The 23,264-nt window shown below is 52.1% G+C and overlaps 3 protein-coding genes, 1 long non-coding RNA gene and 1 pseudogene across 4 annotated transcripts in view; 3 read left to right on the forward strand and 2 right to left on the reverse strand.

The window, feature by feature from the left end:
* The window catches only part of LOC110391205 (zinc finger protein 707-like), a 6,838-nt gene extending 4,887 nt beyond the window's left edge, over positions 1-1,951 (reverse strand). The window contains exon 1 of the mRNA XM_021383000.1: positions 1,898-1,951. The gene's annotated coding sequence lies outside the window, so the exon portion shown is untranslated. The remainder of the gene's footprint in view (positions 1-1,897) is intronic.
* Positions 1,952-3,491: 1,540 nt separating this feature from the next.
* On the forward strand, positions 3,492-5,878 carry LOC110391201 (annotated as a pseudogene).
* A 14-nt stretch (positions 5,879-5,892) lies between these two features.
* LOC110391202 (olfactory receptor 14J1-like) lies at positions 5,893-7,638 on the reverse strand. The gene has a single exon (XM_021382992.1). The coding sequence runs from the start codon at positions 6,634-6,636 to the stop codon at positions 5,995-5,997; it is 642 nt and encodes a 213-aa protein (XP_021238667.1). The 5' UTR covers positions 6,637-7,638; the 3' UTR covers positions 5,893-5,994.
* Positions 7,639-13,093: 5,455 nt separating this feature from the next.
* Positions 13,094-19,509, forward strand: LOC110391208 (coiled-coil domain-containing protein 81-like). The gene is made up of 5 exons (XM_021383002.1): positions 13,094-13,208; positions 13,384-13,481; positions 13,927-14,080; positions 14,286-14,542; positions 14,741-19,509. The coding sequence occupies exons 1-5, from the start codon at positions 13,094-13,096 to the stop codon at positions 14,828-14,830; spliced, it is 714 nt and encodes a 237-aa protein (XP_021238677.1). The 3' UTR covers positions 14,831-19,509.
* Positions 19,510-20,982: 1,473 nt separating this feature from the next.
* Positions 20,983-23,046, forward strand: LOC110391209. Its single transcript, XR_002434012.1, has 2 exons — positions 20,983-22,240; positions 22,353-23,046. It is a non-coding gene; the product is annotated as an uncharacterized LOC110391209 (long non-coding RNA).
* Positions 23,047-23,264: the final 218 nt, after the last annotated feature.

The following is a 23,264-nucleotide window of genomic DNA, read 5'->3' on the forward strand; positions in this document are numbered from 1 at the left end:
CTTCTCTCTCTACTCCTTCTCTGTTCATTGTGTTTGTATTGCCACTTTCGAAGATGAACTTTAGACCCTCTTTTCCACCAGACTTGTAGGGTGGGAAAAGGGAAAAATGGCTTACAAATATTGAAGTTATGGTTTTAAGTATTCTCCTATTTTTACTGACTAGTATAGTCATAGGTGATATGACTTCCAGAAAGCCTTTTTTCCTTTCTTTTCTCATACTTTTTTCTTCTTTCCCTCCTCTCTTCTCATCCTCATCTCTCTCTCACTCTCTTTTCCATTCTTATCCTGTTTTTTTCCCTCTTCTCCCCTCATTCCTTCTCTTCCACTGCTCTACCTGCTATATTCAGATCACCATACTCTTGAGGTGTTCAAGCCATGTGGTGAACAGTCATGGACTAATGAAAAACATCGTCTGACTTTCTGTGATACACTTGGTATGTCTCCAACACATAGCGTTGCCAAGACAACAAATCAAAGTTTGCAAAGCGCGGATCCTGTGAGATTACTTTGTCCAAAAACCAGGCCTACTTTCCAGCAAGACAGTTTGTGCTACAAATTTATTTTACATAACATTTCTTATTGCAAACTTGCTTGTTTATGCCTTTTGGGACAGTGTACCTGCAAACCCAGCAGGCATAAAAGGGTGCACGACCACCCCCACTCCTCCTTCACTGCTGGTGGGCCCAGTGCTAGAACTCCTTGAAACAGACTGGTGATCTCTTTTCTCTGTCCATCTCTCCGTCTCTCACTCTTTCCCTGCTTTTCTCTATTTCCTCTCTTTTCTTTCTTTTCTTCCTTCTCTTTTTCCTATCTTTTTTTACTCATTTCTTTAGTGGCCATTTCCTAAATTTGATAAGGAAGTGCCAAAGTATTCTTGTTCCATATCATTAATTGTCATTAGAAAGTTGCCTAATCTTGCCTTGAAATAGTTAATTGTTTTTAGAAAGTTGTGTAATTTTACCTCGAGTAGTTGACTGCTTGTTGTTAGAAAGTTCAATAAATTGTCTCGTACTATTCCTCTAATAAATTGTCTCGTATTATTCCTCCGAGTCACTGCCTGACTCTGCTGTGCCAGCAACTCCTGCCAAGCAGGGAGTGCCCTGTTTGGGAGAAGAGATAAATTCACCCTTCTCACAACTCACAGAGAGGGATGGGACAAGACATCCACCTTTCTCTTTCAACACAATAACAGCAGGCCCCATACCAGTTTGAAAGCCATGGAACACATTGCCAAGCTTGGCTGGACTGCCCTATCACATCCACCACACAGTCTGGATTTGGCGCCTTCTGACTGTCATCTGTTCATGCCGATGAAAGATGGACTGAGTGGGCAACAGTCTCCTAGCAACGATGCTGTCATAGCAGCTGCAAAAAATCTGCCGGTGCAGACTTTTACGAGCGTGGCCTGCAGGCTCTTGTTCATTGCTGGAGAAAATGCAGAGGTAATGGTGGTGCCTACACTGAGAAAGAGAGATTTGTAGCTGAGAATTTGCTCTATCAGACAGTCTTATTGTGCTCTTTGTATCTATGACAGTTTCCACGGAAATAACAACGAGGCATTACTTTCAGAGTCACCTACGTGTACGTGTACATTGATCTCATCGCTATCACTTGATTTTTCCTCTTCTCTCTTCCCTTTCTGTCTCACTCAACAGCTTTTGCCTCCCGCCACGAGTTCCTCTTTGCTTCGCCGTCCCCAGTCTCCCCCAGGCCACGGGGCGGGCAGGGAGCGCACAGCGCTGCGGTGCCGCGCCGCTGCCGGGTTCAGCACGGCGCCATCCGACAGCACCGAGGCGGAGCGGACCCGCAGCGCCGCGCTGACCGGGGGCCCGCACGCACCCACCGGACCCGCACGCACCCACGGGCCCCCCCCCGCCGCTCGGACAGCCCCGCTCACCGCAGCGCCGTCCGCCCCGTACGGTCCCGCAGCCGCTCCGGAGGCCCCGCGCATCCCCGCGGGAGGAGCCAAGCCCGGCCCGGCCCGCGGCCGTGGGAGGTCGAGGGGTGTGGGAAGGTTGGGAGGATGCTGGGGGCGGCATTCGCGGGGGAGGGGGTGGTGGTGCAGGAGATTTTGTGGGGGCTCTCATGCAGGCCCAGGATCTCCCCAGCTGTGAACATCACGCTCGCTGACAGGTGAGATGAAGGGAAAGGTGAAGTCATTTCCAATGGACGCTGAGGGTGACGTCCCTTGAAAGCTCCTGGCATCGCTCCGTGTGTCACAGCCCTCAAGCAATCCCTGCAACCCCACTCACATGTGACACTCCCAGAACTTCCCACACCCCAAAAAAGCTCCTACACCAATCACACATGCCATCCATCCTACAAAAGCTCCTCATGGCACCTCCAGTGAGAGAGAACCCCCAAAATCTCCCTGACACATCACCTGCAAGAAAAAAAGCCCCGAAAGCTCATGTCCCCCCGCCCTCATGAGTGAATACAATGCCCTCTAATACAGCATAGCTGGAACTATGCTTCTATCTTTCCTTCATGCCAAGAAAGCCGTGAAATGACTTTGTCTGGTACACCTGTATGAATGGATTCCCGTTTGTGATGAGAATCCCAACCTCCTTTATGGCTCTTATCTAAAGCCTCCAAGTAGGTAATTTTCTTTTCCCACTCCACTAGCCCCCAAATACCCCCAGGGGATCCAACAGGCAGGATCTTCCTCTAGTGGCACTTGTCATGCTACCTGTTGTTTGGCAAGCAGTTGGCTTGATCGCTCACTTGTTCTGAGGCTTCTGCTACCCTCTGAACTACAGGCCAGGGCCGCCTTCATCATGCAGGCTGCTCCCAAGGTTTTTTTTCAGGATCTCCCTGCAACTGAAGGTCCCTTTCACACACAGCTGCTGCACCGGCTCAGGCACTGGGCTCCAATTCCGTTCTCTGCACAAGCACTCTGCACTCCTCCTTGCATTTGCATCCCAGGAGACAGAGGACACCTGAGTGTGGTGGTTGAACAGCAGCAGAGAGCCGAGCACCACCACCTGGCTCACTCACTCCTCCTCCCAAAAAGGAACAGGGGGAGAAAATAGTATGATGAAAAAAAGAAAAAAAAATACAGATGTGGGAGGTGTTGGGGGAGCTGCTGCTCGGGGCTTGCTGGGCATCAGTCAGACAGCGGGTAATGAGTAACTGCATTGTGTATATATATGTACATACGCTTCTTTTATTTAATTGTATATTTGTTTCTGTTTTCTTTCCTGTTTTGGTCAGTAGGTATTATTTCAACACACAAATTCTGTTTTGCTTCCGGTTCTCCTCCTCATCCCACTGTGGGGGCAGCGAGCAAAGGGCGGTGTGGTGCTGAGCTGCTGCCGGGTTCACCCGCCACAGCTGGGAGGGCTGGCTTGGATGGGGACTGCTGCATTCCCTCAGAACTGCCCTACTGTTCCTCTTGTCCCAGCAGGCTCCCTGCCTTTCACTTGCGATCGTGCCAGCCTGCAGGAGGGCAGCAAATGGCCACAGTGCATCCATCCCAGGTAGGGGCTTGGGGAAGCAGCCAGCGAGGCAGAGGTGCAAGGGATGTGGCTGCAGGGGGAGAATGGGATGCTCTTGTGCAGCATTTGTGTGCTGCTGTTTGAGAAGCTGCTGGGGCTGGGGTTTCTCTCCTCAACAAGCTGCTTCCCCAGGCCCCAGGTGGTCGCAGCAAGGAGCTGTTTGCTTGCAGGAACCCGTGAGCTTTGCGGAGGTGGCCGTGTATTTCAGCAAGGAGGAGTGGGCGCTGCTGGACCCTGCGCAGCGAGCGCTCTACCGGGACGTGATGCTGGAGACGTATGAGTGCATAGCCTCGCTGGGTGAGGGCTTTGCTGCCTTTCTTGCTTGTCAGGGCACCTCAGGCTGTGCAGAATGAGCCTCTGCAAGCAGGACAAAGATTAAATATGTTAAAATTACCTGTTGACTGACGCACCAAAAAATGCGTGCATGAATTTCAGAAGCCATTAGTATGCTTACCACTCTGATAGAAGACTCAGATTCACTGCCGTCACTCTGGCATCATTCAGGAGGGGGAGGATCAGCCCCCTGCATGCTCCCCTTGCGTTGCTGTGTATCATGTTTTTTTAAAAAAGCCCCTGCATAATCTTCAGAGGAGGAAAGTCCTACTACACTCTGAAGCAAGCCGGTATGTGTTGGCCTCGTGTCACTCAGGGCCTAAATGTGGTTTCACAGAAGGGGAGGAGCGCATAGTGGAGGTATTGCATAAGCAGCTTTACCAAATTCAAGGAAATGCTTTCATCTCCACTGTTTGTATCATTTAAGCATCTAAACCCGTGGTGATCTCCCTGCTTGAAGGAGGGGAAGATCCCTGGATCCCAGATGTACACACTCTGAAGGACATGGCAGGAGACATCTGCCCAGGTGAGGTGGTGGGGGAAAGGAGGAGGTTGGGGTTGGCGGACGCCCCTGTGGGATCAGCTGGGGCATGTTTTGGGCACAATAAGCTAGATCTGGATTTCCTCTGTCATCCCGCAGGTGATGGGATCACGAATTTGAAGGAGAATCTGCAGGAGAGTGGTGTAGCCAAAAGTCTGTGGGACAGTATCTCTCTTGGAAAAACCAGAAGTGAATTCCAAGGGGGCCTGGAGCAAGGAAAGCCCTTGAAGAAGCAGAAGCCAGGGGGAAACCATCCAGGAAAGAGAGTGAGAGAAACCCTGGACTGTGGCAAAGGTCAAAAGCAGCCTAAAGAGCTGAGCACCAAGGAAGTTTGCCAGAAGAACAGGCAGTTCCCATGCAATGAGTGTGGGAAAGGCTTTAAGGATCATTCCTACCTTGCTATCCATCAGCGCAGCCACGCAGGAGACAAACCCTTCAAGTGTGCCACGTGTGAGAAGAGTTTCAAAAGGAGTTATCACCTCCATTCCCATGAGTGTGTCCCCTCAGAAGACAGACCCTATAAATGCCTTGACTGTGAAAAGAGCTTCAGAAGCAGTTCCCACTTCATAGTCCACCAGCGCATCCACACTGGAGAGAGATCCTACAAGTGCACTGTGTGTGCAAAGGGCTTCAAGAGTAGATCCCACCTTGTGACTCCCCATCGTGTGCACACGGGAGAGAGACCCTACAAGTGCCTGCAGTGTGGGAAGGGCTACAAAACCAGCTCCTACTTCACTACTCACCAGCACATCCACAAAGGAGAGAGACCATATAAGTGTCCCTTTTGTGGGAAGGGCTACAAAACCAGCTCCTACTTCACTACTCACCAGCACATCCACAAAGGAGAGAGACCATATAAGTGTCCCTTTTGTGGGAAGGGCTACAAAACAGTTTTGAGTTCAAGTGCCACCAGTGTGCAAAAGGCTTTAAAAGGAGTTCCCAACTCACAATCCACCAACGTGTCCACACAGGAGAAAGACGCTGCAAGTGTCCTGTGTGTGCAAAAGCCTTCAGAAACAGTTCACAAGTCATGATTCACCAGCGTGCACACAGAGGACAGAAACCCTACAAATGCTCTGAGTGTGAGGAGAGCTTCAGGAGCAATTCCGACCTCATCTCACACCAGCACATCCACGCAGGTGACAAACTCTATATATATGATGAGTGTCCAGATCCCTTTTCCAGAGCTGCTCCCCAGCCCCTTGTGTCCCAGTCTGTACACACAGACAGGGTTGCCCCATCCCAAGTGCAGAATCTCACACTTTCGTTTGTTAAAACTTCATGTAATTGGTGATAGCCCAGCTTTTAATTTGTCACGACCTTTCTGCAATGCCTCTCTACAATCTTCAGGAAACTTCAGGCAGTGCACTGTAGAAATCCCATTTTATTAAGCAGATGTTAAGAGGGTCAGCACTGATATATGTTTAGAAACACATTTCTATAACTGGAAACAAAATAAAGCAAATCCATTCCTCAGTAGAACTGGGATGAATAAAAAATATTTATCTCACAGAACAAGAAATGTAATGACACTAAAGACTGCAAAAACAGAGAGTAAACTGATCACAATTCAGAAACATTTGTGAAGTGACTTTCCTAACAGCACATTTGAGCTCCTTGTTTCTAACACTGTAGATGAGGGGGTTCAAGGTTCAAGGTTGGAGGAATCAGTGAGTATAGAACTGCCACCACCAGATCCAGGGACGAGGAGGAAATGGAGGAGGGCTTCAGACAGGCAAACATGGCAGAGGTGACAAACAGGGATAGCACAGCCAGGTGGGGGAGGCACGTGGAAAAGGCTTTGTGCTGTCCCTGCTCAGAGGGCATCCTCAGCACAGCCTTGAAGATCTGCACATAGGTCAGAACAATGAAAACAAAACATCCAAATGCTAAAGAGACACCAACTACAGTAGCCCAAATTTCCCCGAGGTGGGATTCTGAGCAGGAGAGTTTGAGGATCTGGGGGATCTCACAGAAGAACTGGTCCACAGCATTGCCTTGGCAGAGTGGCAGTGAAAATGTATTAGCAGTGTACAATAGAGCATTGTGAATCCCACTGACCCAGGCAGCTGCTGCCATGGTGGCACAAGCTCTGCTGCCCAGGAGGGTCCTGTAGTGCAGGGGCTTGCAGATGGCAATGTAGCAGTCATAGGACATCACAGTGAGAAGAAAATATTCTGCTGAAATCAGAAAGACAAACAGAAAGCACTGTGCAGCACATCCAGCATAGGAGATGTCCCTGGTGTCCCAGAGGGCATTGGCCATGGCTTTGAGGAGAGTGGTGGAGATTCAGCCCAGGTCAAGGAGGGCGAGGTTGAGGAGGAAGAAGTACATGGGGGTGTGCAGGCGGTGGTCACAAGCTATGGCTGTGCTGATGAGGGAGTTGCTCAGGAAGGCAGCCAGGTAGATGCCCAGGAAGAGCCAGAAGAGCAGGAGCTGCAGCTCCCGTGTGTCTGCGAATGTCAGGAGGAGGAACTCACTGATGGAGCTGCTGTTAGGCATCTGCTGCCTCTGGGCATGGGGACCTGATAAAGGAAGGAAAAGCAATACAACATTATAGTAGATCTCTTTGAGAAAAGCCTGCTTCATATCTTGCTGAAACCTCCCTAACTGCCTCTGCCTTTTCTGAAAGATCTTTGCTTGAGCCCTGGTTGCTGCTGACTGAGGATGCCACTGGGAACAGAGAGCTCTGCTGTGGAGTGTGTTGGTGTCAGTCCTGGCCAAAAGCAAGAAGAAAGTAAAAATACAGAGTGATCTCAGATTAAAATACATGAGATATAAAGCAGTTTTTTTCTCAGTTTCACAAAGTATAGCAGGGCTCTGTGGTATTGCTTTCTTTATTTTTCCCTTCTTGCCCCACAACACATTAGGATTGGTTTTAAAGCAGAAATTCTTGGCATTTGCAATGCATGCCAAGTGAAATATCTTGGGTCCAGCGAGACACTGTCCCTCAGTGCAGTGAGGTAAGCTGGTTTGTCTTTCAGTCAAGGTCATGGCTGCCCTGTGCTAGCACCAGTGGATGGTCACACTCAGCTGTTCCCATGAAAAGATTTTGGATTCTGCTGAGAGCTGAGGAATCCAGGTTAGAAGTGCAGAACTCTAAATCCGTTTCCTTTCTCATCATAACTGAGGAGGAACTCAGCAACTCAGCTCTCCTTTCTTCACCGGGGGCACAGAGTGTTCAGTGCTCATTTCCATGGCCTTAACACTGAGGTGTTCTCTCCATGGGGCTGCTGGTTAACACAGAGATGCTATGGGAGATTCAGGGCCACCTGCAGACACACACACAAAAAAAAAAAAAAAAAAAAAAAGAAAAGAAAATTGAATGTCCCAAGAATGGGGTGTCCTGAAGGGAATGTCAGTTCATTACCAGACCCACACATAACATTTCCCAGAGTCTCAAAGGTTAAGGGGAGAAATGAATGCGTTTCCCCCATGGACATATCTGCATGACAGAACCCACAGCATCAGTGTTTGAGATGCACCTGAATTCTCACCAACCAACCGAGTCAAGTGGCAATTATAACCAACTTTATGAACAGGCCAGGAAGTTGCTGCAGGGAAGGTGTCTGCACTTCAGAGATGGCAGGGAGGTGCCCAAATACCCCTCCCACCATCTTTCTGGCAACAGGTCCCTCTCTCTCCCTGCCCATGTCTCTGCTGCCTGCAGCTGTCCCTGCCTGCAGCTGTTTCTTTGTCCCCACATCCCTTCCTTGAGCTCACAGAGTCCATTCCAGCTGCTGTGGGCTCAGCTCTGCCCTGCAGACGCCTCCTGACATCGGGACACTGCCCTGGGGCACCTCGATGTGTGCAGATGCTAAGGGCCAGGTCACATGGAACCTGATGAAACTGAGCATGGGGTGATGGTGATTTCCATGGGCTGAGGAGCAGTAAAGGATCTTGCTGTGCATCCTGATAAACCTCAAAATGATGGCTTGGCCATATCCATCACTTCTCTGAAATCACAGCATTTATTTCTATTTCTGCTGAGACAGAGGAGCAGAAACTAAAACCAGTGAATAAGGAAAGCCCACACTGAAGCAGGTGAACCCTGCCCTATTTCTGCTGTAGGAAAGTCCCATGGTTGTGCCTTGGAGCACTGTAAATTGTGAGGCCCCAGCCCCAGGCAGCAGCTCAGGCAGCAGAAGGCCCTTGTCCTGCCAGGGAGCTCCTTCTCCCCACACGTCTCCCCGCAGCACCCTGGGCAGCTCCCCGGACAGACTGAGTGCTGAGCCTGGCAGGTGGCAGAGTCCCAGCACACAGCTCCTGGGGCACAGCAAGGAACCTGCTCTGCAGGACAGCCCTGGGCACCCGGCTGCACCCCTGGTTGCCCAGCCTGCAGCCGACGTGGGACACAGAGCCCTCAGGGCTGTGCTTTGGTTCTGCAGCAGGGAAGCACTCATCTGGAGCAGGTCCTTCTCCACAATAAAGAAGTATGGGATGTCCCTGATCCAGAAAGCCTTTCCAGGATACTTATTCACATTGCCCAGCCAGCCAGAGCCTTACCACATTAATGTCTGTGAACATTGCTCCTCCAGCCAACTCAGATTTGTCCCCCTCTATACATTGTGTTGTATCTTTCACCCTTCTCTCCTCTTACTGTCACCTGCCCCGGTGCCCAGCCCTGCTGAACTGTGCAAGCTGTTCCTGTATGAGCTACTTGTATGAGCTCCCTGTATCCCAGGAGCCCAGCCCAGCTCAGCAGCAGAGGCATAGCCCAAGGGCTCCCTTTCTCTCCCCCTTCCCGCTCCTGCAGATGTCTCTTGGGCTTCAGGGCTCACAGATCCTGCAAGACAGGAGGGTCAGTCCTGGGAAAAGTGTTCTGACAGAGACTGAAGCAGCAATTGTTCCCCTCTAAACAGTGAGCAGAAACTGGTTCCAAAAACATGGTTTGTTCTAGCAAAGTGCGCCTGGCTGTGTGAGGTATCTATGTTCTCCTCCGCACATCCAGACATGCACAGAAGTAAAGAGGGGCCTGTGCGTTTCTCCTGCTCAGAGCAGTGATTCAGGAGGCATTCTGCAGCCATCTCACCCCCAGCTGGAAGCCCTCCACTGAAGCAGGATTCAGCTCCCCCCATGCAGTCCTCACCCACAGGAGCTGAGATTCCCCCTGGTTCATCTCAGATGTGCACAGAGGAGTTCCCTGCATGGGAGACCCCACTCTGAGACCCTGGTCTGCATTCAGGGGGAGTCAGCTGCTCCCACACAGACACTTGGTGATGAGTGAGTTGCCAGCAGTGCTCCAACAGCAGTGCAAGTGTTTGCAGGCTCTGATGGAAAATCTCAGAGAACAGCCACATCCCTCCTGAGTCTCAGATGAGACGAAGTCTCGGTTGATATGGTAGAACCTGTATGGCTTCAACAAGGGCAAATCCTGCTTGACCAACATGGTGGCCTTCTATGGTAGTGTCACTGCATCAATAAACAAGGGAAGAGCCACTGATGTCATCAATCCCATCTTCAGTAAGGCCTTTGACACAGTACCCCACAACATTCTTCTCTCCAAATTGGAAAGATATGGATTTGATGGGTGGACTGTTTGATGGACAAAGAAACAGCTGCAGGACTGAGTCCAGAGAGTGGTGGTCAATGGCTCCATGACTGAATGTAGTGTCTCATAGCGGTCACTGCTGGGCTTTAGTGTCTTCATCAGTGATACTGACAATGCGGTCGAGTGCACGCTCAGCAAGTTTGCTGATGACACCAAGCTGTGGGGTGTGGTTGAAACACCAGAGGGACAGGATGCCATCCAGAGGGACCTAGACAGGCTTAAGCAGTGATCACAGGTGAACCTCATGAGGTTCAACAAACCCAATTGCAAAGTCTTGCACCTGGGTCAAGGCAATCCCCATTACCAATACAAGCTGGAGGATGAAAGGATTGAGAGCAGCCCTGCCAAAAAAGAGCCGGGAGTACTGGTGGATAGCAGCTGGACATGAGCCAGCAGTGTGCCCTCACAGCCCAGAAAGCCAGCCATATCCTGGGCTGTATCAGAAGAAGCATGACCAGAAGGTCAAGGGAGGTGATCCTGCCCCTCTACTCTGTGCTGGTGAGGCCTCACCAGGAGTACGACATCCAGATGTGGAGTCCTCAGTACAGGAGAGACATGGACCTGTTGGAGCATGTCCAGAGGAGGACCACAAAAATGATCCCAGAGATGGAATACCTCTCCTACAAGGACAGGCTGAGAGAGCTGGGGCTGTGCAACCTGGAGAAGAGAAGGCTGCGAAGTGACATGATAGCAGCCTGCAGTATCTAAAGGGGAGCTACAGGAAAGAAGGGGACAGACACTTTAGCGGGGTCTGTTGTGATAGAATGAGGGGAAGTGGCTTCAAGCTTAAAGAGTGTAGATTTAGGTAGGATATAAGGAAAAAGTCTTTTACAGTGAGGGTGCTGAAGCACTGGAACAGGTTGACTGGAGATGTGGATGATGCACCATCCTGGAGACTTTCAAGGCCAGGCTGGATAAGGCCCTGGACAACTTGATCTAGCTGTGGTGTCCCTGTGCGTTTCAGGGGAGTTGGACTAGATGGCCTTTAAAGGTCCCTTCCAACTCTAAGGATTCTATGATTCTATGACTGTATTCTAGGCCAGCCTGAGATCTAGATTCTTATGCAGGTTACTGTAACTGCCTCCAGCCAGGGCACTGTATCAGGTACCGTTAGACCTCTTCTATTATCTCACTGCTACTGTCTAGTATTTCTTACGAGACCTTTGTCAGCTACTTTCTGAGCTGTTCTCGGAGTTTTGATATAGACTAAAATTACACTTAATAGAAGCAAAGAGGTTCAAAACGATGATGCATCTTACATGTAGCTAAATCATGATGCCTCAGATTCCTTTTCAGTGTGTGTGCGGATGTTACTCATCTAGGTGGGATACAAGCTGACTTCCTATCTGCTCTGCAGTTCTGACCTTGAATTACCCCAGTTCAAGAAAACATGGCAATGGCCAGTGATTCAGATTGCCCAGATTTCAAACACAGAAGTGATGCTGCTCGTAAGACCATACCCATGTAAAGTGGTTGATAGCTGATGTCAGTTCTTTTGAGCCAAGCTGTTTGTTGATCCTTAGCTGAAAGCTGAAATGTGGTCTTCCCTGGATGAGCTGCACATGTTCAATATCTCATTTTTTTGTTGGAGATTTTTTTTTTCTGTATTAATTTGTTAGGCTGTGTGTTTGTTTCACACTAGGCTACTTGAAATTGCTTCATTTTGTCCTATCATAGCTTCTGTATCTGGAGGAAGGTAAGCCTTTGCATGTTTGGAATACTGGTTACCAGCCATTCCAGATGACTTCTTAGGGAGTTACTGACAGTTACTGTAAGTTCTGACCAACTCCTGAGTAAATTGCTATACTCGATATCACCCCCAAACTCCTCCTAAGAAATGTTTTTCTCTTTTGGAGATAACTGCATACATGATCCCTACCCTTGCCTCATCTTGGGCATGCTTAGGAGTGGTCTGCTTTTCTCCAGAGAGATTTCGAATTCTCGATAGCAGCCCTGCACCCTTCCAGGGCAGGTACCCAAGAACTGTTGTCTTTTGGGGTTAGGTCTGTGTGTAGTAGTGATGGTCACAATGTATTTTCAAGTGTCACAGAAAATACCACTGCAACCCACTGTTTACACCAAAGAGAAACATAAATTCATAAATTTTGGAATCTGTGTGCCGCCTTCTGGGATTATTGAAGGCAGAGACATACAGAGGGATATATTCTTTTTTTTTTTCTGGATCCTAGTAACCAACTGTGGTACTTCTGACTCTTCATGACTAATCCTTTAATGTTTAACGTGACCGGCCTCATCTAGAAAAGAAAACCCAAGTGAATGGCACTTAACAAGGCAACAAGTGACGCAGCACAGACAGTTTTTTACAGGTGGCAGTGAACAATTATTTCTCCCCCATTTAATGATGTAACAACCAGGCTGACAGATGCTGCCCAGAGAGTTTGACTTCATTGAGCAGGACAGGAATGGAAGCCTCAGCAGTTCCAAGCTGAACTTCAAAACTCAGTTTGTTTAATGCTCATAATTAATGGATTGGTTCTAACAGTCCCCTTCCCCCCAGTGAAGAAAAGAACTGTGATAGCTCGCAGCACTTCCCAAGAGTGCTGCAGGTATTTCTCTTCTGCACTGTGGGGGTGTCACGGCTGGGAGCATAGAGTTTTCTCTTCTAAACTTATTTTGACTGAAAATGAGTCCCATGTCAAAGACAGTAAAACCTGCCCCATGGTCCTCACTGAGCTCTGAGGCCAGCCTACCCTAAGAGCCCAAAGTGGACAAGAGAGGGCCGCAGCCATCAAGATGCACATCAACAAAATTACAGAAGGTAAAGGTTGAGAAGTTCAGGCCAGTGCAGGAAGAATTCTGAGAAGGCAGCAGGCTCAGCATCTCATTCTTAGGCCAGCCTGCCTGAGGAGGCTGCCTACAGCAGCTCTGGTGTGGTGCCACTGGCACACAAGAGGTCCAGCTCTAGGGAGTGTCAGCCTCCAACGACCAGAGCTGGGCTCCTGCAGCGTCAGGGCGGGCAGCAGGTTGCTGGTGCCAGCATCATAATGGACAACAGCCAGCACTGGCCAAGTGACCACAGTGTCACAGTGGGGTGGTCTGTGACACGGCCACCCAGGAGCAGCATAAAAGCAGCTGCACAGTGGTGGGTGCTGCATCCCGAAGGAGCATCCAGCAGACGACCGGAAGCATCTGGAAGGGATTAGCTCCCACATGGCTGGTGCCAACAAGGAGCGATCTGCACGTGTGATGCGGACCAATATAAGCTTCTGGGAGGATGGCCCCACAACAGAGCGTGCCTCCAGAAGTCCAGAGGTCACCGCCAAAGGTACAGGGATCTACAGCCACCACAGGACATTGCTGCATCTGGGTCCTGGCAATGAGTGGGCCAGAGACAGCACTGTGACTGCCTCGGTGCGGTCTCCGTTTGGGGCCAGGGACAGCGGTGACACTTTGCTGCCTGACTCCCACTCTGAGGCAGTAGGAGTGCTGAGAAGTGGCAGATGCAGAGTGTGACCTCCTTTTCCTTTGCCCTGCAGAGCGAGTTGCCGTCTGGGATGCAGTGGCCGTCTGTGTGCAACAACACCTCCGGCTGCACAAGGTGGGTCAGCACCTGCCTCCCGCTTGTCTGCTTGGAGGGGTGGGGAGTCCCCTCGGCCCTGGGCCACGGAATGCATTGACTCTTCCCCCCCCCAGAAAGCAGGAAACTCCCCCTCAGAGTCCCTCTGAAGTACAAATGGGCCTCCCACAGGTGCAGCACCACTTGTGGCAGGTGGTGGTGTATCTCAGGGCTGATCCCAGTTGCTGGAAGCCTCTGGATTCCATGAGGCTTATTCTACCTGGACTGCTGTGCTGCAGTTTGGAGGGCAGTGGGAGAGAGAGGACTGGGCAGCTCCTTCCCAAACCTCTCCCAGCTGCCTTGGCCTGCCCCTCAGAACCGTGGCAGGGGACACAGCAGGACCTGAAGCACAGTCCCTGTACAGGGCAACCTCCAGTCCCTCCTTCAGCCTTAACCCTTCAGCCCTTCCGTTCTCTTCCACTTGCAGGGGGTCCGAATTCCCACCTTTGGTTCCTTCGACATCGTCTCCAAACGGATCAAGACTGAGGACGGGACCCTGACTGTGCAGTGGCCTGCTTTTCGCCCGGCCAGGAACCTTGTCGACATCCACAATCTGGCGGGTGATGAGGAATTCCTGCCAGGTAGGAGGGGAATTAAACCCTTGCTGGCTGCACGGACAGGGCAAACAGGAGGACTGCCTCTATTGTTGAAAGCAAACTGCCCCCTCCATGGAGCCAGTCCAAATACAGGGCTGTCCTGGGTAGCAAATGCAATGAGTAGCACTCAGAAGCACAGGCAGAAGGGCTGCTGTATGACCAACTCCATCTCTCTCGTGTGATTTTCCAGGCCATAAGGAGGTGGAGCCCCTCAAGTACTCTGAGGTGGCCGCAGCTGCATCTGTGTCCCGGCAGACAGGGAAGGCCTGCATATGTGGCACCACATCTCTCATCAGCCGCTGCCTGAGGAAGGGGGAGAATGTTGCCTTTGTCCTGAAGGACATAGGAGTCCTTTTCTTAGAAGGAACACAAGTTCAAATGAAATTCTACTATGACTTCCTCGAGAGGATCTGTGGGAAAGTGACCCTAGAAACAGCAGTTTTCAAGGTGAGGTTTTGGTTTCACCCTGGCCTGGGCAGTCCCACAGCCCTTGCCCTGCCTGTGTGTGGCTCACCAGGACCTGGCCAGCTGCGCGGGCAGGCAAGAGCTACAGTGCTGTCAGCTCTCACTGCCTCGGGCCCTCCAGTCCTGGGTGCCTCAGCCATCACAGGGACGTTCCACACCCTCCCTGTTCCTCCCCTTCAGGTCCCCTGGCTGCTGGACATGGTGGTGTCCCGGGTGGCAGCGGTGGCCTCCCTGACGCTCTCTGGCCGGGTCATCGTCTTTCCTGAGTGAGTATGCTCGATGCAGCTGCTCAGCTCTCGTTCAGTAGCGTTTACTCCTTGTGACCACGGGCATCCTGCCATGAGGATGCAGGGCAGCCATTGCTGTTTACATCCCATCATGTGGGATGGTCCGAAAGTTTGGCAGAAAATGAAGCCACTTGCGTTCCAGCTTGCCCTCAGATGTCAGAGGCACTGGGGAGGCTGAGCTTAGATTTTGAGGGATGCCTCATTTGGCACTGTAAGTCTGGTCGTTTGGACTGCCGGTAATAAATGCGTGGTCTGCAAAGCATGTGAGGTTAACCAAGAACGTGAGTAATACAGCTGCCTGCCATCACTTTAAATGATGGCATAACTCCATAGAGACTTCTCATTTTCCTGGGGAAGCACTCAGCCTAAAAGTGTGCAAATCTAACTCGACAGGTTAAGCAGGGTGGAGAGAGGCACAGCTTCTTGACTGCTTCTGCCTTGTCTGCAGTGGTATCTTCCCCACTTGTCGGTGATATCCTTCTGCTGCCCAAAACTGTTTCTCCCCTAGGCCATTTGAAACTATTTCTTACTTCCAGCTTGAGTGACTCTAGTCAAACACACCTTTGTCTTGCAAAGATTACTTGAAAGCATGTTTTTGACAGAAAGGTGGAAAACCACTGGCTCAGAAAATAAGATCGTTTATCAGTTCCAATAGCATAATCAAGTCCTCATCTCTGCAGGACAATCACTGAATTTGGCCACGGGACCTCCACCCAGCTCCAGAATCAGCACTGCGTTTTCTCTTAAAGTCAGCATATCAGGCTCCCCTGGTGTTTGCTAACAGCTAGGGTCACAGGTCACATTGCTTAGGGAACTATCATGGAACGGATTATCCAGGGCATTGCCCCCTGGAGGTTTTACCTTCTCTCCAGATGTGGACATTTTGAGAATTCACTTTCGGTACCTATTTGACACGTCCCTGGACTGTAGACATTTCTGTGAGGTAGATCTGATGGGAGAGATGAAGGAATTTAGGTGACATTTTCTTCCCATCGTGGCCTGGATTTCTTTGCTGGGTGACCCTATTTCCCAGGACAGTCCCTGGAATCAGGGCACAGTCATCTTTGGAGAATAATGGACCTTTATGCAATGTGAAAGTCTGCCTGTGAGCAGGCAATCTCAGCAGCAAGGGCTGCTGGAGCCCTGGGTCACACCTGTGTCTTCTCCTTTTGTACAGGTTTCAGAAGGAGTTTGTCCCCAAACCACCTCCCAGGAAACTACACAAGGCCTCAGGAGAAGTCCCTGGTGAGGGCAAGCAAGGGAAAGCAGAAGGTTTGCCACCTCTTGGCCAGGGCAAGAAAGGTAAAGCAGCAGCCAGCTCCTTTCCATGCCACACACAACCAACCTGCGATGGGAAAATTTCCAGCCCATGATCATCCAAAGGCTCCGACTTGTGAAAAGATTCACGCCAGCTCGCCACAGCCTCTCCTAACGACATGTTAGCCTCAAGAAATCTAAGACTCAGGGCACGATGTTCCCACGTGCCCCCATACCTGGGTATGGCAGGAGGATGGGGGACACTCGGCCCTGTCCTCCCCCCATGGAAATGAGCCCCCAAGAGACTTGGTCACCTCACAAGCACCACCCAGCTCCTCTTTCCCAAAGTGAATGCCAGGAAGGCAGGCCCAAATCAGAGCTGCACCCCTGAGAGAAGGAGCTGGGCACGAGGGACAGAGGTCTCTGGAGAGAGCGTCTGCGAGGGGAGTGGAGTGGCCCTCTTGGGTGCTTTGGGAGAGGCCCGAGCACCCCTGCGTGTCACAGGGACAGCAGTCTCACAGTGAATCTCCTCTGATGAGGTCTCTCCTTCCCAGTTCCAGGGAAAACTCCTGAACTGCCACCCTTCCCAAGCCACTTGAACATTACTAGTAGAGAAGATACACACTTTGGGAAGAGAACAAGGGCTCACCAGAAGAAGAGCTCTGTGTCCAGGTGAAACTGGGTGCTCGGGGTTGGGATCCACATGGGGCGTTTCACTGACCCAGCAAGAGCCCATTCTCCAGCCTCAGACAGTCACCATCTGGGGCTGCCCAGCAGCACCGAATGCAGCATATGGAGGAGTGGGATGGGGCTGCTGGGAGCCCCCCATTTCACAGGGCTGGCCCCTCTCCAGCCCTCAGGAGAGCCCCAGCACAGCCTGAGAGCTCTGCGTGGGGAAGGCTGTGCAGCAGCCAAGGCTGCAGGATGTGCCCCCAAAGCCATCACCCACTGAGAGAGACCCCTCCTTCTCTGTTCTTTCAGTCAGGTTCCGGTGGTCCCAGGGGTGTCTCCTGCCAAAAGGACAGCTGTGCTCCTCTCTCTTTTTGTGAAGAGAGAGGACCAGTGATGCCAGTGCTGTCCAGCCAGTTTCAGGGGAAACACACATCCCTAGGAAAAGCACCAGAGACAAGTCAAAGCAAGGCTGTGGGACCTCAGAGCTTCGAAGGAGAAGGACAAGGAGTGGAGAAAATCCTCCGTGATGAAAGAGTGCTGGAAACAACCAAAGAAAAGCTAGTTGGCCCTCATGGAGCCTAGACTGCAATGATAATACCCCAAATAGTGATTCTATCACCATTAGACTGCATGAGAAGCCCACCTCCCTTTTGATGTCACCACAACTCGTCCACAAGAGCCAAAGATCCCGAGAGAGGCTGCAAAACAGGTGTGTGATTCCCATCCGCGTCATTGCAGGGTGCCATCTCCTTGTAGAAAAGCAGAGGTGGAGGAACAGTGGGGACTCTCCCAAGACCCCCTGGCTCTGAGAGATGGGATGGCTACATTCCTGGAGCCTTGGGCTGTTGCATCACCAGAGGCAAGTTCCCCCTTCTCCAATGTCATGCTCTCCTCTGTTGACACAGCCAACACACCAGGGCCCATGATTTGGCAGCTTTTGGAAGGCCTAGCTCAGCATAAAGCTGCTCTGGGCCAGAGAAGAGACTGTTTCTTTCCAGCTCATTGCTCCTCTAGGTCCCTGGTGGGAAGAGAAGGCTTTGGGGGTGGGGGTGGCATAGCTTAGGAGCAAAACACTGCAGCTGGACACCTTCTAGGGAAGAGGTAGAGAGAGGGAGAGAAATGGCTGCCCTGCCCTCAGTGTCCTGACCTGAACCCTCCCACAGGGTCTGTGTGTGGGCAAAGAGCTCCCCAAGCCTGCACTATTGTTTGAGAAGAGTTTATCTTCTTTTACAGAAAACTGTCCGTCTTGTGACCACCTGGAAAGAGACAAAGAAAAATATAACAGAGGTCTTGCAAAAGATGGTGGAGTTTTCATTTCTTCCCAGTGCTCTTTCATGGGAATGAGGAGGAAGGCTTTCACAGATGGGCTGCGGCTCTGAAGCCGGCCCAACACACGGATGGAAGTGGGGCTGTCCCAGTGCTGTCCGCAGTGTGGAGGGACAGACAGCTTTAAACCCTGTGATCCTAGGGACATGACAGCACATGGCTGTGATGTGAGCTATCACGAAGGACTCATGTATGTTTATCCATTTAACGTGAGTTGGACACTTCTCATCTGCCTGTGTTCTTCTGCCTTTGGGGCCTCCTACAGAGCTTTGTGACAGCACTGATGAACGTTCTCCTCCCTGTGAAGTGCTCCAGGTTTCCTTTCCAGAGCCCAGTGCTGGGTTTGTGCTCCTTTGGCAGGACATACCCATCAGCCTGAGGGACAGGGATGGTCCCTGAGCTACACAGACACAGCATGAGGGTTCCCCTCTGGACCAGGACAGGGAGCATAGAGTGGCTGAGTGGCTGCTGGGAGGATTCCTCCTCAGGAGGCCCCGGGAGCTGAGGAGAGGTGGCCCTTCGTGCTCTGCAGGATTGGCACAGCCCCGACAGAGCCCCGGTGGACTGCACGCCGCTGGGAGCAGCCTCAGACACCCACCAGACACCTGCCCATGGTGGTTCCCTCTGTGGGGTGGGCGTGTTGTCCCCAGAGTGGGTTCTATGCCTGGTGTGCACGAGGCTGATGGCACACCCCAAGACCTATACGGTGCAGCCCTTAAGCAAAAAGCCTAACTGCAAGGCCAAAAGGGTGCAACCCTTTAGCAAGCCTTACCCCAAGGCCAAGAGTTCCTGTTTAGCCAATGTATCAAAACGCAGAAAATTGTTCGCCATAACCAGAGCTTGCCATAATTTGTCATGTCAAATGCTGTTATGGTTTGAGACAGCAGAGAGAAGTTGACTTTCACCTTGAAGATGCATGTTTAACTCTTTTCAATGAGTAGTCAGCTCAACCAAAAGTGCTAAATCCGCAAGTCATCACCAAACGAATTAAAACATCCTCTGTTGTTTGTGAAGTTTCCCTTTCTCTGGTGTTTCCACAAAAAATCCATCTTTCTCCAGCCCCTTGTGTAAGTTGTGGAATCGGACAGCATTAAGTTCTGTTATTCCCATCAGATAGCATTGGATGTGAGAATCACCCTCTTTTGACCCATTAGTGGGCAGGAGCAGAAATGGATCTCCTCTCACAAACTTGATTTCCTTCTATACAAACCTGATTTCATTCTATGACAAGGTAACCAGCTTAGTGGATGAAGGTAAGGCTGACACTGTCCTGCACAACATCCTCGTGGAGAAGCTGGCTGCTCATGGTTTGGTTGGGCATGTGGTCTGCTGTGTGAAACACTGGCTGGATGGCCGGGCCCAAAGAGTTGTGGTCAATGGAGTTAAATCCAGTTGGCGGCCAGTCATGAATGGTGCCCCCCAGGGCTCGGTACTGGGGTCGGTCCAATTTAACATCTTTATCAATGATCTTAATGAGGGGATTGAGTGCACCCTCAGTAAGTTTGCAGACAACACCAAGTTGGGAGGGAGTGTTCAGCTGCCAGAGGGTAGAAAGGCACTACAGAGGAACCTGGATAGACTGGATTGATGGGCCAAGGCAAACTGTATGAGTTTCAACAGGGCCAAGTGTCGGGTCCTGCACTTTGGTCACAACAACCCCAGGCAACCCTACAGGCCAGGGGAGGAGTGGCTGGAAAGCTGTCTGATGGAAAGGGAGCTTGGTGTACTGATGGGCTGTCAGCTGAATATGAGCCAGCAGAGTGCCCAGGTAGCCAAGAAGGCCAATGGCATCCTGGCTTGGATCAGGAATGGTGTGGTGAGCAGGACTGGGGAAGTCATCCTGCCCCTGTACTCGGCACTGGTGAGGCCCCACCTCGAGTACTGGGTTCAGTTCTTGGCACCTCAGTATACAAAGGACATTAAGGTGCTGGAGCACGTCCAAAGAAGGGCAACAAGGCTGGTGAAGGGCGTGGAGAATATGCCCTGTGAGGAGAGACTGAAGGAACTGGGGCTGTTTAGTCTGGGGAAGAGGAGACTGAGGGGAGACCTCACTGCTCTCTTCAAATACTTGAAAGGTGACTGCAGCGAGAGCGGGGCTGGTCTCTTCTCACTGGCGACTGGTGACAGGACAAGGGGAAAAGGCCTCAAGTTGCGCCAGGGGAGGTTTAGGTTGGATATCAGGAAAAACTTCTTTACAGAAAGGTTTGTTAAGCACTGGAATAGGCTCCCCAGGGAGGTCATCGAGTCACCACCCCTGAATGTGTTTAAAATCGGTTTTCTGATCTCTCTGGCAGCCTTCGGCAGTCCCAGCCCTGGCAGCAAAGCACAGCTCTGTGGCTCCCAGACCCTCCCCCGACCGGGCCCCAAAGGCCTGCGGCCCCTCGCTCCCCCACAGCCGTGCCGGTGGGTGCCTTGCTGAGGCCCCCCCCACCGAGCACCTTCACTGCTGGAGGGCAGGAGAGGACACAGGCAGCCCGGCCGGGCTGGGGGCTGCGCTGCTGCGGAGCGGGGCCCTCACGGAAGCTCCGCGCCTACACCACCCTGCGCAGCATTGCAGGAAAACAGAGCAAAGAGTGGCGTGACAACTGCGGCCGTTATTGGCTGCCCACACCTGCCCGCCCCTTCGCCTCTGCAGAACCAATTGGCTTCTGTAGCTGTCACTCAAAGCCCGGGACGGGGGACGAATGGACGAGTGAGGCAACGTTTCCAGGTGGGCAACCACACCCAGCTGCCGCTCTGCGCACGCGCAGTTCGTCAGGCGGTGCCCTGCCCGCCATGCCGGATGAGGGCAAGTCCGGGATACGGGCACCGGCGGCGTGACGTCATTTTACGCGACGCGCAGTGGTCGGGGTGCGCGTCACGTGACCTGGGGAGGTGCTGGTGCTGGTGCTTGGTTGGGCGGCTCGGGATGGGGAAATGTGGGTCCTTGTGGGGCTGGGTGGTTGACCTGGCGGTGTTATGGGGACTTATGGCCCGTGGGGCTGGGAGTGCAGGTCCCGCGGGGATATGGGACGTCCCCCTGGAGCTGCGGGAGCCTGGGCGTGTTTTGGAGACCCCCATGGGGCTGGGAATGGGGAGAAATGGGGGTGTCATGGGGCTGAGGGGGCACGGGGCTGTTTGTTGGGATATTCTTGTGAGATTCGGGAGGAGGGGCTGGGAGTGGGACGTGGCTGGGGGTCTGCATGCCTGATGGAGCCATTCTCCCCCCGCCTACCCCTCCTCTTTTGTTCTCCTCTGGCAGACCGTGGCCACCCCCCTTTCCCGCATGCTGGTGCTGGGGGAGGCCTCGGAGAGCAACTCAGAGCCGGAACCGGAAGGGAACATGGCCAGGACCTCCTGAGTGGAGCTGAAAGTTCCAGGGGAGGCATCGGTGACTGAGGAGGAGGGGGAAGATGGGGCCCGACCGCCACTGCCAAGGGTGTCCCAGGGGGACCCTCGCTGCTGCAGCAGCAGCTGGGGGCAGGCAAGGGGCAGCTGCAGGGTGCAGTGGCTGAGGCACTGGGGGGCAGTTTCAGTCTCTTTTGTTCTCCTCTCGCAGACTGTGGCAACCCCCTTTTCTCCTGCGGTGGGGAGGCGTTAGAGGGCGACTCAGAGCTGGAGCCAGGGGGCAATATGGCCAGAACCTTCTGAGTGGAGCTGCAGGTTCCAAGGGAGGCATCGGAAGGCAAGGAGGAGGAGGAAGATGGGGCCTGAGTGCTACTGCCAAGGGTGTCCTGATGTGTGTTGTTACACTTCAGGATTGCAGTAAAGAGTTAAAGGTTACAATTTTCAGTTAGTATTAAGAGTTATCCTTTTGTTTGAAGGGTTACTCTGGGCTCACTAATGAACCTCACAAGATGGCCCGAGAGTCCCGTAAGTGTGGCCGGCTCTGCTGCAGGAGTTCTTCTGCATGGCTCGGGTTCCGCTGCAGCTGGAGGGAGCACGAGGACAGGGGCGGGCAGAGCCTGCGCAGTCGCTGCAGCAGTCTCTCCTGACAGCAGGAGTCTTCAGGTCTTTCCGCATCAGGATCTTTGCAATGACGGTGAAGGCTTCTCCTGAGTCCTGTGGAGCTGCAGGAGTGGGCAGATGACACCACAGCCCGTGGAAGGAGACCTAGGCTCCACCACCTCTTAATACTGGCACAAGTATTCCAAGCATGGTATGGGAAGTTGCTTAGGGGGACAGAGTGTGAACTGGGTTTGATGGGCAAGACAGGGATGCTTCCCCAGGAGGATGGTCAGTCAGGTCTCTCACAGCTCCTCTATGCTTAGGCTGCAGGTGGCAGAGCTCTGAACCTGGGCTGTGGGGCCAGGATCCTTCTGCCTGCACTGAGGGAGGAGGCCAGCCATGATGGACATGGCACGAGGAAGGAAGGGGAGCTGGGCCCTGTCTTCAGGCACTCAGGTACTGGTACCCCAAGGGAGCAGACATCCCTGGAGGCCAGTTGCCTGCATCCCTGTCCAAGGATGCCCAGAGCAGCTATATGGTGTCAGCACATCCTTGTCCACACAAATGGTCAGGACTGAAATCCATACCCGGGCCGTTCTCTGGGTCTCCTCACTGATGAGGAGCAGCAGCAGGCTTCTGCGTGCTTTCATGTAGTTTTCCCTCTAGTGCTGTACAGCCTCCATCACATCTTTGTAGTAGTGGACAGAGAGTTCTGGCCTGACTCCTGGTAGGGAGGAGGACATTCAGCAAGAGATGCTGCCTGCCCATAGAATCACAGAATCATAGCATGGTTTGTGTCCCTGTATGAGAACTGTTGAGTCACAGCCTGAACCACTGATTGAGCACCTGGGGAAAAGACCAGGTCAACCCTGGGAACACAGGTGAAGGCAATTCATTGTGCAACTGGAAAGGCTGGAGCCTGGCTCCACCTCTCTTAGACCTCATAAAAGCATGACACCATCCCACATGGCGGACTGTTTTTATGGACTCAATAAAGACTTCTTGATCGCAAAAGAGCGACAGCTAGCTGTGTCCACTGTGGCATAGCCATTATTAAATGCATTAAATCGAGCAGAGCTCTCAAACACCTCAGAGAGCAAAAAATCAATGATTACGTGATCGTGTTGAGAAGTTAGAACAGCAACTTGGCATATTGACAGGAAAGAAATCAAGCTCAACTTTCCCTATAAAACAAATCCAAAACATTGCATTGGAAAATACCCAGGCTCCTAACT

Source organism: Numida meleagris, unplaced genomic scaffold (assembly GCF_002078875.1).
Source record: "Numida meleagris isolate 19003 breed g44 Domestic line unplaced genomic scaffold, NumMel1.0 unplaced_Scaffold323, whole genome shotgun sequence".
Lineage (NCBI taxonomy): Eukaryota > Metazoa > Chordata > Aves > Galliformes > Numididae > Numida > Numida meleagris.

Bases quoted from the DNA above. Each gene is read 5' to 3' on its own strand.
- LOC110391202 (XM_021382992.1), bottom strand. From the start codon at position 6,636: ATGGCCAATGCCCTCTGGGACACCAGGGACATCTCCTATGCTGGATGT.
- LOC110391208 (XM_021383002.1), top strand. From the start codon at position 13,094: ATGGCTGGTGCCAACAAGGAGCGATCTGCACGTGTGATGCGGACCAAT. The intron at 13,209-13,383 runs GTACAGGGATCT...GAGAAGTGGCAG, and splicing joins TCCAGAGGTCACCGCCAAAG to ATGCAGAGTGTGACCTCCTT. The intron at 14,543-14,740 runs GTGAGGTTTTGG...CCTCCCCTTCAG, and splicing joins TAGAAACAGCAGTTTTCAAG to GTCCCCTGGCTGCTGGACAT.